Here is a 13,524-nt window from a genome sequence, read left to right as displayed (position 1 = left end):
CCCTCCCTCTCTCTCCCTCTCTCTCCCTCTCTCCCTCCCTCCCTCGTCTTTCCTGCCATGGCCTGCCAACAGTTTGTGTGCCCCTCCACAAACCTTACCTTGTGTGTAATGATTTGGACTATTCATTTTATGCAGTGCCATTTTATGGAGTCAGAAACTATCAATAAATGTCATGACTATGCGTGTTTTTTAAAAAGATCCCAAGAAAACTCAACTCTTCAGTACGTATTAGAAACTCACAAAATAAAAGGGAGTAAAAAGAGAAAAACAGTAGCATAAATTTAGCCCAACTGGTGCTGACCACCTTAGTCATACAGATCTAGAGGGGAGAATTATGGAGATCAACATGGTGGCTTCCCTGACCTTGGGGCGGTCTTCCTTCCTCAGAGCAACAGCTTCGAGTTTGGCTTCGTACTCTGCTTGGACTTGGTCTCTCTTCTTCAGGACACTCTGTGGGAGGCAGAGAAGAGATAAATGTAACAAGGAGTCTGCAAAGAGGCCTTCCAAAGCCCAGGCAAGCCCTTCCCAAATCCCAGCATATCCAGCCAGGCCCCGCCACGAGCTCCCAGGCTGGTCTTCTCCTGGGCCAGAAGCGCGCGGTGTGACGTGTGACGTGTGACAGACTGGAGGAAGTGTGCGAAAGGAGGGAAGAAAGGAGAGCCATTCTTGGAGACCAAGATTTTCCGAGAGGTGACTACCCGATACTGAGAGTAAAGATCTTCTGAGAAGAGCAAGAGAACAAACACTGCCCACCTACTGTCACACTGACGGAGGACTCAGCCTCACTGGGCACAGAAAACTCGGCTGTATTTGCAGGTGGGATCTCACAGGTTATGATGCACTGTGTTCTCTAAACTCAATGGAAAAGTCTAAGTCAAGAAGGTTTTTTTTCTGAAATATACATAACATTATGGGATGGCTAATCTGAGCTAATTAACATGAATCACCTCAAAAACTCACTGTTTAGTGCTGAGAATACTAAAATCTATGCCCTTACCAATTTTAATTACACTAGAATTACAGTAAATGTTGCATATACAAAAGTGAGAGTTTTTGGCTCTTCATTACACTGAGTTGACCCCTGATGAGCTGACCTACTCATAGACTCCTTAACTGTTTATCTACCTTCCCCTCTGGATGAGATATACAAAGAGCAAAAAGGTACAGTCCCTGCTGGAGAGCTCAGCCTGAGAGGTGCTGGCATGGTGCGATGCTGTAGGTGCTGGAAGACCTATACGTGTGTGTGTCCAGAACTCCTAGTTTCTTATGGTCAGCCTGTGAGAGCGAGTGCTAAGTGGGCCTTCCTAGGACCAGTCCCAGACGGGAGCAAGTTGAGGCCAGGTGCTCAGGCTGCAAAATACAAGGAGACACTCACTTGTAGGCCCATGCTAAGAGGTCAGCCCTATCCAGTGACTATCTCCTGAAATCTGTGCCTAGGCTCGCCTCTCTTACCTCACTTCGTCTCAGCTCTGTCACGAGACCCACCAAGCAAAATGGAAAAGCTTGCAGTAGACGTTCTTGAAAAACATCTGTTTTATCAAAGGGGTTTCTTTTCTTCTGGGAGAATCACAAGTGGCAATCCAAGAATGATAAGAACTTTTTTTCCCACTAACTCAGAAGTCACGAGTTGCTATAAAAGTTTCTAACTGTAAACTCAAGTCCCTCAGCAAGACTTTCTCAAGGAGAATGGAATGAGCTATGTAGGGTGCACCTTGGGTCCCTGACAATATTCTAAGGTGTTGAGAGGACTCCAAGGCCAACTTTCTAACAGAATGCAAAATGAAATCCTGGGAGTCTCAAGTCTCCCCTTGAAATACTAATTTACTGTGAGGATTGTTTGCCAAAAAAGAGCAGGAAGTAAAACCTACAATCGTTCACTTTTCATGATGCACCTCTCATTTTTCTTCTAAGGGCTCTGACATTTGCTCCTTACACTCATTAATCTGTAACAGCATCACTTACAGGGCTGTTCCACAGAACTCTTGGCTATGATGTAAACATTCCATTGTCTGCCCTCACATAGTAGTCACCTGCCTGCTGAACACTTGAAATGTAGCTCATATGACTGAGAAATGGGTTTAAATAATTATTGCGTTTTATTAATTTGGATATAAATTTAACTACGTACAGCTAATGGTTATCATATTGGATAGTACTAATTTATAAAGTAAAACCAAACTAATAGGAAAAACTAGGCAGAAAGTCCTTTCTGGATTTCAGAAAATAACCTAAATCTACTAGTCTGATACCAGAAGTAGTACGCCCCCCAACATCCACCCACCCACACACAGGAGAAATAAACATACGTTATCCAAGGGAGTACTGGAGCAGCCAGGGAAGGGGCCAAATGGAATTCTTATCCACCATACATACTTCCTTTCACAGGATGTGGCTCATCTTACACAGTCTAGCACTCCTAGGAATAAGGTTGGCATTCACCAGACCAGAAGTGCTCTTTAGAAAATGTCTCAGCATAGTCACCACAGTGTAGAGCTTTCTGTCCCTCATTCTACTCTAGATGGCTCTGCTGAGGATGTCAAGGTCCCCGGGGGAGAGACAGGGAGAGGAGATGCACCCCACATAGTGAAAATAGTTCAAATTTGTCTTGTTTCCCTACACCCCCAAGAAGGTAAGGGTGCCCCAAATGCAGCTATACTTACTCTGCCCGCCCCCTCCACCCCCACACGCCCAGGCAGCCTGGTTACTCTCCCTGGCCTCTGCTGTCCCAAACTCACCTGGAACAGCCTTTTGTGGAGGTGGCCATAGGAAAAACATTCCCGGGTCACAGGACAGCATGAAGGCTCTCAACTGCCTTGCAGAGGCAAAAGGCCATTGTCCCTGGAGACTTGGGAACAGGGACAGCGGTGGAATTTTTCCAGGCCACACTGCTGGCTGACAGTATAGCAGTGACTCACTCATTCAGCCTTTTCCTGCTACTTTTCAGCTTAGGGTTTGTCTGAGCATGATCCAGCCATGCTAAAGGTTGGGAAGCACATTTCCAATGGAGACAGTTTACCGCTCTTGAGATGAGTACCTTGGCAGGCTGTTGGCCACGTATGGGAAGATGGGCTTCCCACCCCTAACACACAGCCTCTGCTGATAAAACTGGTCAAACGGGCCTGTGACTACTGAATGGGGCCCAAGTCTGTAACAAGGTAAAAAAGCCAAAAGCCAAGTCAGGTGTACAGAGAGGAACATGCCCAAGATATGTGCCTGAGCCTCTCGCCAAACTTTCTATGGATCTCTGATTCTCCAGATAGCACAAAAACGGGCTAAGGCATGGAGACACTTTGCTCCTCACACTGTGTCACCCACCAGCCCTTTCCTACAACCCTCCTCACCCTGTTTTTGCTCTAAAACATATGCCTTCATCTATGCAAGGGCAGGCATACAGCAGAAACAAAACCTTCCCTGAATGGGGCTTCCACACTAGAGATGAGGAGAATAACAATTAAGTAAAATACACAGTGAGGGGTGCTCTGGGTGTCTAAGAGGAAAATTAACACAGGGAAGAAAGAGTAAAGAACTGAGGACTTGGGGGAGCGTAAAACTGCATACAGGTGCCCAGGGAGGACTTCACATCTACACAGCAACATTTTTTTTTTTTTTTTTGGCACCGGGGATGGACTCACAACCTTGAGCTTGCAAGGCAGGCATGAGACCACTACACTAAATCGCCAGCCACCGCAACCTTTAATCAGATATGGAATAAACTCTCAGATAGTAAATACTTACATATATATACACACATATATATACACACATACTACACACACACACACACACATTCCTTAGATATAGATTTTTTGAGACAGGGTCTTGCTTTGTAGTTCAACCTGGCCCTGAACTCACTCGTAGCCCAGGCTGGCCTTGAATTCGCAGTGATTGTTCTGCCTCTGCCTCCCAAGTGCTGGGATTACAGGTGTACGCTACCATGCCTGGCTCAGACAGCAACTTAATTTTTTTGGTACTGGAGATCGAACTCAAGACCTTGAGCTTGTGAGACAGGCATGATGCCACTGAGCTAAATCCCCAGCCCACAGGTACTATTTTTTAAAATGCAAAGTTAATGATTTCAAGTGTTTTCAATAATATGAAATTTCACTATCTTTCTTTTCAAGTGAAAAGATTACAAATGACTCGCGGTCTCTAACCAGTGAATTTCAAGGAAAAATAAATCATGTAAAGACTTTTAATATTTAAGAAACATATTACCCAGCATATGGATTTTATTTGGGTGGGGGCTGAGGTAAAAAAATAGCATCTGAAATGATTGGGGAAACAGGATCTGAGACAATTTGCGCACTAACTGGGTTATGTGACCATAGTAAGAAACTTGTTTTTACTTCTAGGTGTAATGACAACATGGTTCTTCTTCACTGTTAAAGAACATATATATTTTACAGATGCATACTGAATATTTTTGTATGAACCAATGTGATATTCAAGGTTTGATAAAGCAGGTAGGAGTTGGGAGTGGGTAGGAGCAGAGATAACAAGATGGTCACAACTAGGGAACCCTTTTTTCAATTTTGATTTTTTTTATTTTTTAGTACTGTGTTTATTGTAGCACAATTCATACTAGCTAAATATTAGAAGCAGCTTATATGTCTATCAACAGATAAATGGATGAATGCATAAAGAAATTATGGTATTATTATACAATGGAGTACTAGTCTTCCATAAAGAAGAATAAACTTAATTCATTTGTAGGAAAATGAATGCCTCTTGAGACTATAATGTTAAGTGAAGAAAATCAGACACACAAGCTCAAATATCACATGGTTTCTCTTATATAATAAATCCAAAATATAAAATTTAAAAGATAGATGATAGGAAATAGGGACATGGACATTTTGTAAATGGGAGGGGGACCAAGAGATGGAGGGAGAGGGAGGGGAAAAGGATAAAAAAAGAATTAAGATGTGTTATGTAAATGTACCAACTTCCCATGAGTAGGCAGCCCTTAAAGTTGGCTGGGGTGCATGGGGGTTTGCCAGATTTTCACTCAACTTCTGATTATATTTGAATTTTTCTATAACAAAAAGGTTAAACAATGGGAGCATAATACTTGTCATCCAAAGTGTTTACCACAAACCTAACAGCTATTAGGAAGCCTGTAACAATGTCATTCATGGCGTATTTATGGCAAACAGGCTTTATCCCACAATGGCAAAACTGTCTAGTAGAGTTAAGATAAGACACATTCTGTGGTTCAGCTCTCAACACCATAGCTGGATTTTCTCCAGGAAAACACACAGTGGTCAATATCTACAGGAAAGCTCCACATTCCTTCCAGAGCTCACGTCCGTGTCTTCTCCTGGCACAGCCACAGGCTCACAGACTGTGGAAGGGGAAAGGCAGCCCAAAAACAGCCCAACACACGTGGCCAGCAGCTGCCAGAAAGTCTCCTCAGGTCTGCAAAGTTTGTAAGCTTCCAATCTTTACATAAGAGGGATCTTAGGATGCAGGCTGGGAAAGGTATGAAAGCAGCAGGACAGCTCAAGCAAATGTAGATGACAGCAGAACACAGTGATTCACATGCCAGCAACCTCAAAGCTCCAAAGCTCTGAGAGCAATTTGTGCAGGATAATAGGTGTTCAGAGAAAAAGAAAAAGCCCAAGTGAAAATAAAACTAAAAAACCCACGCCAGGCATGGTGGCACTCGCCTGTAATCCCAGCACTCGGGAGGCTGAGGCAGGAGGATCGCTGTGAGTTCGAGACCAGCCTGGCTACATAGTGAGTTCCAGGTCAGTCTCAACTACTTAGTGAGACCCTGTCTCGAAAAACTAAAACACCCAACTTAGCCCAGTGGCCTGTCTAGGAGAGCATCTTGCTACAGGCAGCAAAACCCACGATTTAGCTCTCTTGGTATCACAATTTCTGAATAAATGACTTAGTTCAGGTTATCCCTTGTGACATGCTCTTCTTCCACATTCATTCTACTGAAAATGAGACCAACTGTGAGTTAAATGTTCTTCGGCAATGTTGGTAACAGTGAAACCACACATTTCCCCTCTGATTTTAACACATTTTGAAAAATCTGTTTCAGAAAAATAGAGGAAAAACAGGACAGGGGAGAGCCATCCACAGTCTCTTCTCTGAATTGTAATTAGTGACCCTTTATGCCTTCATCCTCAGCCTCTTTTGCATGACTTCTTTGATGCTTCCCATTTCTTTGCTTTCTCCTCCTGCACCCCTATTATTCAGATGTAACAATGTATGGCCTGGTTCTAAATTAGTATATTTTTCCTCTCCAAATCACAATCTGTTTCAAAATATGCAAATTCCTTAACTTTTCTTCTGTCTCTTCTATTTTTTCCCTCTGCTCCCATCAGTTTTAATTTTCAAGACATCTCTGTTCAATGAATTTTTTAAATTCTGGTTTTTAAAAAAATAAAAATAAAAATTCTGGTTTTATAGCTGTGGCATCTTCTGAAGATATTAATCTCTTTCCGAACCTTCTAATTTTTTTCTGGAAATTTTCTTCCCTTTGATGTTTCATTCAGTATGCTTTTTCTTATTTGTCTTCTGATACTCAGATCATCCCTTATGCATTTGGTGACCTTGGTCTTAGCACAATTGTTGACACTTCTCTAGCAGGGACTCTTTGGGGTCCTTTCACTGAGGGACCCTCTGCTGCCCCCTCCTCACCCCCAATATCAGCCTCTTCTCTTGGCTTGTTCAGATTTTCTGGAAAAGGTTCTTCTACTGGCAGATACAAAGCTGAAAGCCAAGCAGAGCCTCAACATTCAGCAACCTTTTACTGAGTGGCTTCACCTCTACCCGGAGTCCTTTCATCCCCAGACCCTCTGGTCTTACCCCTTCCAACTCTTCCGCACACCATATCCCTCATTTTTGCCAGCAGGCAGAAGGGACCTGTGACTCTGGTGTGAGGAGGGAGGACAGAACCAGAAGTTTTCGCTGCTTCTTACACAGACTCCTGACTTTACTCTCTCAGCTTCCATTTCCCTGGGTTCCAGAGAGGGCAACGCTTAGAAGGTTCCACAGTGTAAGCCAGGTTTTTTCCCCCATGTTAGCTTTTTTGAGTCATCTAAATCACTTCTCACTTAACATATTTCTAGTTCCCCAAATTATATTGCTATGATTTCCCTGTCTGGTGCTCTTTTGTCTTTATATATCTTTTAAACAGTCCTTGCAGTGCCATTATGATGAAGTTTCACAAAGGAGAGGAAGTTTAATATGTGCTCACTTCACCATCACTGGGAATCTGGGTTTTAATTTTTATATTTTCCTTATTTTTTAAAATCATTGACATCGTATATATTTCATATTCTGCTTCTTCATCTTTTCCACCTCAATCTGTAAGAAATCAGACCCTACAATTATTAATAACTTTTGTCAGGAAGAGGGACCTTTTTTCCTTGAAAACTCAATCTTTCAGAAAATCATTTCAGTTTTTTTTTTTTTAATCTTATTGAGTTTACTGGTACTTTTTAAGTATACAGTTACATTCATCATTGGGATCTTATACTTCATTTATTTCAGCTGTATCAGGAATCAAACTCAGGTCCTTGTACTTGTGAGGCAGGCAGCAGAACCACTGAGCCAAATCCCTGGCTCCATTTCAGCTTTTGTAAGGCAGTGTGAAATAGCCAACCTAAAGGAAAAGAACTGGAATGTACCTGCTGACTCACTGGCTCCACCTTGTGACTCATGAGGGGGAAAAGTGGGTGGGCTGAAGAAACCAGCTGATAAATTGATATTTGAAAAGAACTATCCTGGAATGTTGCTGCAGGGATCTCCAGCTGAAAAATAAACTCTGCCTTTATGTCAAAATTACTTCATCCACCTCTCACACCTCTCAGATGTTGTGCTCACCAATGTCTGGATTATCAAATCCAATGGTCACCATTTAGCATGGCTTTTCTCCTTAGAGCATTTCTCTTGGTGTCACTGAGGCAGTCCTCTACTCCTCCCGCCCAGTACCAACCATTCCTTCTCAGGCTCCTTTGCTCCATTAGGGGGTGGCCCACTAAATATTGTTATGCCTGAGACATGGGCCTAAACTCTGCTTACCTCACGCTCATCTGCCCAGACAATCTCCCAGTCTAATAGATTTAAACCTTATGCACAAGCCAATGACTTCTAAATTTCTATTGCTACACTGAACTAAAACTCATAAGCAGCTCCCATGAATTTCCCACTTTCAGACGTTATCGAACTAAACATAACCCAAAAAAAAGTTGATTCCCAATTGACCAAAATGTTTCTCCCTAGACTTCCTCAGCCCAATAAACAGTGCCACTGTCCACTCAGTTGCCGAAGCCCAAAACCTCAGTTCCTCCCTTTCTTACATCACATTAATATAGCAACAAGTCTAACTGTCCCTTCACTCTACCTTTACCACTGTCGTCTCAGCTCCAGCACCACTGGGTCCCTGTGAGGGCTTCCTGAATGGTCTTGCCAACCTCCGCCCAATCTTCCAGAGTCTGGTCTCTGAGCCACAGCACAGTTATTGCTAAAAGTACAAGTGCATCCTGTCATTCCCATGCATAAAACTGAATGATTTCCCCCTTTATTCCTTGAAATAAAATCCAGACTCTTACCAACCATGGCTTTAAGATGTTTTGTGACCTGGCCCCTGCCTGTCTGACTTCACCCCAGCCATGGCTCACTGGCCTCCAGTCACACTGGCCTTTCTGATCTGCGAGACACCAAACTCATTTATGCCTCAGAAGCTTTGCAATGGACACTCTCTCCATCTAAAATACTCCAATGCCAAGCCTTGCACAGCTAACTCCTCTGTTAGTCAAGTCCCAGCCAAAGCTGCTTTCTCCATACAACCCAGGCTTTCATCAGACCCTCGCCTCACCCGGTCATCTTCCATGACCTCTGAGACAAGCACACTCACTTACAATAAACTCATCTCTTAAAAATAACAAGATGCTCCACATGGCATAGTATATAGTTGTAAATGTTCAAATGATCAAATATGGCTGACCACCTTCTATACATAAGGCAGTGTGAGAAACAAGACAGTTCCGTCCCAATATTCTTAAATAAGGCTTCTCTGCCTGTTGGCCTGGTCATAATGACCCTAATCCTCAAAAGGCACTGACAGGCATTTGGCGAGGGACTCTGAGATGTTCTTTCTTGGTGCATCATGACCTTCATTACACTCTACCCAGAGTCTATATGACGTGAAGTCTCATAAAAGAACCCACAAGGGCTCACACCTGCAGGGTGTTTAACTGGCGTGTCCTCCCTCCCGGGCTCTGTGGGCTATCCTTCTCTGCATCCTCAGTAAAATATAAGCCTTCAACCATTTTTCTTGTACAAGCTGTTCTGAATGTTCACTGCCTGAAAGTCTCACGGCTCCATTTGTTCCATGTGGCCTGATAATGACCCTACTTTTTCTTTCTTCTTGCTCTCTACCTTCAAGGGGAACAGAATGTACCCAACCACAATTATCCTGAAAGAGACACAATTTGAGACCAGCCTTGAAAAACCAGAGATCACTTAGTCTTTCCCCTGGAGAGTAGTAAACACATAGCTACTGGGTGACAAGTCTACCTACAGAGCTCTGTTTCTTCATCTATCACATGAACAAATCAGACAAAATGATCCCCAAGGTCCTTTCAAACTCAGAGGAACCCAACAGTCCAGTTAGCAAAGGGCTACAAGAAGCTCCAACACTATCCCCACCCAGGGATGGACCAATCCTCAACTAGGGAAATTACCAAGGCAGAGCCACTGCCTCCAGAGGAGAAGGATAAATTCTAACTTTGCTTCACCTAGTGCCAAGATAAAGGTGTGAACTGACAAAACGTCCCCACCATAACTCCCCTCTCCAAAACACTACCAGGATTCTCTCAGCTGTAAAGGCCATCTGGCCACTGATGAGGACAAACACGCCACAGCCAGGCCATTAGCAAGCCACCTCTTCTAATGTCAGTTTTCATAATGAATAACAAAGTCATATCTGAGTTACTTTGAAAATGGATTCATATGATTCTTTTAGAGGAATGAAATACAGTTAAGAATTTTTAAACAGCAGCAGCAATGTTCAAAGGTAGGAGAACCACGCAGACACCGCAACTGTCCTCATGTCTTTGGCCTGGGCCATACAAACTCTGGGGATCCTCCATTTGGTCTGGCTTTGCCACGCAGTCACTCTGTACTGGCCCACAGCACTCTGCAGAACTGTTTTCTGATTGTAAAGAGGGACAGTAAGCGGCCTCTCTTCTTACTACCTGCACCTAGCTCAGCTCACTGTGGGGAACAGCCTGGGTCTTGGAGACCACTAGTCAACAGTTCCTCTTTACCAGGTCCTGTCCTGGGCAGCACTGACTGTGATCTGCTTCTCCCAGCCTCATGACCTGACTGCATTTTTTTTCAGGCTCAGTAAACAAAGTAATCCGTACACACACCTCATACATGAGGTAAAGAAAGACCAAACAAATGTTTCTTGGATGCCTAACTTTAATTACACAATACTTTAATGACCAAGAACACCTGAGGAACTTCATGAATAACTTTAATTATACAATAAGCTTGGCTCACAATTTAATGATGTTTTCATAAAGATGCCAGGTAAGTCCTTCCGAAACAACAATTTAAAATTTTGGGGGGTGAAGGGAGGGCAGGGACAAGGGGAAAAAATGAGAATCAAAACCTATCATGTAAAGGTACAGGATCCCAATAATGAATGTTATTGTATTGTATACCTAGATTGTACCAATAAACTCAATAAAAATTTTAAAAAATAAAAATAAAAAAATAAAATTTTGGTTTACAAATACATATTAAATACTAATACCCCTTGCCAGGCACGGTGGCGCACGCCTGTAATCCCAGTACTCGGGAGGCTGAGGCAGGAGGATTGCTGTGAGTTTGAGACCAGCCTGGGCTATATAGTGAGTTCCAGGTTAGTCTCAACTACATTGTGAGACTCTGCCTCAAAAATAAATAATTAAATAAAATAACACCCTTGCCACATGCTAGAACAAATTAATTCATACTATAGTATCCTAACACTGTGTATGCATTTTGATGAAAATTGTGTACATGTAAGAGACAAATCCAGGGATACCCCCAGGGATTGTAATATTTTATTTTTGTTCACAAAAACAGACACTATTAATTCCATAAGTGAAGCAAAATATTTCAGTTGATTTTAAGCAAATCAAGACGTCTTTCGATTCTTTAGCCACAGGCTTTAAAATGCAATGTGCATCTCAGTGGTTTTTAAAGACAATATGACAGAGGAAAGTGAGCTGCAAATTCGGAGCCAGAAGTTTTGGTTTTCAGCCTCAGCTCCAATAATTCCTAACAAAGCCACCTCAGTCTTACAATCCCACATCTGAGCTTTACCAGTACCATTCTGCCCACAGATAAGGAAACTCACATTGTGAGATCCAGACACAAACTTGTCTTTGTAAGTATTTTATTGGCGGCTTGATAAGGCATATGTGACACAGTGATTACAGCTGGAGTAGGTGCCACTGTCCTCTGTCACCACGTTGTACGGATCTGGAGCTGTAACACCCAAAGCTGCTGGAAGGAGGAAGAATGAGGGCGGTGGGAACAGGCATTTGTCATACGAATCCCCTCTGCTTTTGTGTATGCTTGAAAATTTCCATAATCATTTTTGTAGAAGTTTTCCTTACTACTCGATTCACTTGTTCTTTTTTTTTTTTTTCATTGAGTTTATTGGTGCTTTTAAAGTATACACTACAGTTACATTCATCATTGGGCTCTTGTACCTTTACATGACAGGTCTCGGTTCTCATTTTTCCCCTTACCCCTGGACCTCCTCCCTTTCCTATTTACAAAGACTCTGTTTCCGTGTTTTCCTTGTCTCATATTTTTTCTTGTTCCTTATTTCTTTTCCCCTACCCTTCCCACATCCCCTACACCTTTAGCCCTTTTCTTCCTATTTTACATTGTCAGTTATACAATTTGAATCTTATTTACACTTTTAGTTTTTCACACCAGAGAAAATATTCAGTATGTACACGTGTCTTACTTACGTCACTTACAAATGTGGCCTCCATATAAAACATACAGAATGCTTCACAAATTTGCGTGTCATCCTTGTACAGGGCCATGCTAATCTTCTCTGTACTGTCCATTCCAATCTTAGTATATGTGCTGCTGAAGCGAGCACAATTCACTTCTTTTTCACCTTTTTCCCTTATCAAGCTGTAGAATTTTCCACAATTCTATGATTTTTCTGGATTTCCATTTTTTACAATGCAATGTGATTGACAGGTTTCTCACTAGATTTGGGTCAGTTTTTTGTTTTGTTCTGTTTTTGAGACAGGGTCTCTCTGTGTAGTCCAAACTGGCCTTGTCCTTACTTACTACACTTGATCTTAGCCAAAAGGTTGAGAAGCAATTGGTCTCGAATTTACTATGTAGCCCAGGCTGGCCCCACATTTGTGGTGATCCTCCTGCTTCAGCCTCCCAAGTGCTGAGATGACAGGTGCGCACCAACACCCCTGGCTCCTAACCAAGTCTTTCTTAATGGGTTGTCCCAGATCTTCCCCCAAAGACAGACAAATAATTCAGAGATCTCAAGAAGTAGGAAAGGGGTAATTGCAGGTGGGGATATTCAATACTGAGCCACATATCTTTTTCTGTTGTCGGGAAGATGAGTCCTTTTCTCTAACAACATCATGAGTCCCCTGGAACTGTTCTTAATCAGCCTTGGAGGTCGCAGCAAGTTTCCGGTGTGCATGTGAAAGCTTTACATCCTGTTTTCCACCCTTACTCTGCATAGAAAGTCTGAGGTAGAAATAATTTGTCTTCATAGTTCCTGTTTCTTCTCATCCACCATTGTGATTCTGATTTTTATTGCTTTTATACAACACCTCCCTCTTCTTCTTTAAAAGCTTTCAAAATTTTATCATTTTTGCTTTTAAATTTCACAGTGATATGCTTTGGGTTGGCTGTTTTTTCATTCTCTTTGCTGGAAAACAGCATGTCCTTTTAATCTGAAGTCCTATGCCTTCAACTTTGGGAGATTTTCTTGTATTATTTCTTTCATAATTTGCTTCTCTCGATTATTCCTGCTCTCTCAGTGAGGAACTCTTCTCAGTCAGATGCTGAACTTTTGGGAGTAATCCTGTATATCTCTTCTCTTCCTTTCATGCTTTTGGTATTTCTGCACTTTTGTTTTACTTTCCAACTATTTTTGTTTGTACATCTAAGATTTCTTCATCTTCAAATTCCAACTTTACCATTCAATTTTATTTCTGCAATCGTATTTTAACTTCCAATAGCTCTAATTATCTTAACTATGCTCTTTCCAGAACATCCTGTTCTTGTTTAGTACACATCATATCTTCTTGAACTCTCAGAATAGAGTAATAAGAATTTCTCCCAAACTATTTTTCACTTAATTCACATACTTGGTTTGCCATACGCTCTATTCATATGTCAATGATGTCTGTCTGATTTTGCGCACTTAGGAAAAAGGAAACTTTTGCCACATGCAGAGGGAGGTAATAATCCATTACTTTTTTGATTTTTTTTTTTTTTTTTTTTTTCTTGGGT

General features: G+C 42.1%; 1 protein-coding gene and 1 non-coding gene across 2 annotated transcripts in view; both read right to left on the bottom strand.

Moving 5' to 3' along the window:
* The window catches only part of Snx30 (sorting nexin family member 30), a 75,667-nt gene that overhangs the window by 17,917 nt on the left and 44,226 nt on the right, over positions 1–13,524 (bottom strand). Inside the window, exon 8 of the mRNA XM_019209805.1 lies at positions 364–450. Coding sequence (XP_019065350.1) covers positions 364–450 — 87 coding nt within the window. The remainder of the gene's footprint in view (positions 1–363; positions 451–13,524) is intronic.
* LOC117284401 lies at positions 12,024–12,133 on the bottom strand. Its single transcript, XR_004515474.1, has one exon. It is a non-coding gene; the product is annotated as a U6 spliceosomal RNA (small nuclear RNA).

The sequence above is a fragment of the Fukomys damarensis genome, unplaced genomic scaffold (genome assembly GCF_012274545.1).
Source record: "Fukomys damarensis isolate Sample0158 unplaced genomic scaffold, DMR_v1.0_HiC HiC_scaffold_36, whole genome shotgun sequence".
Lineage (NCBI taxonomy): Eukaryota > Metazoa > Chordata > Mammalia > Rodentia > Bathyergidae > Fukomys > Fukomys damarensis.
This window is presented reverse-complemented; position numbering and strand designations above follow the sequence as displayed.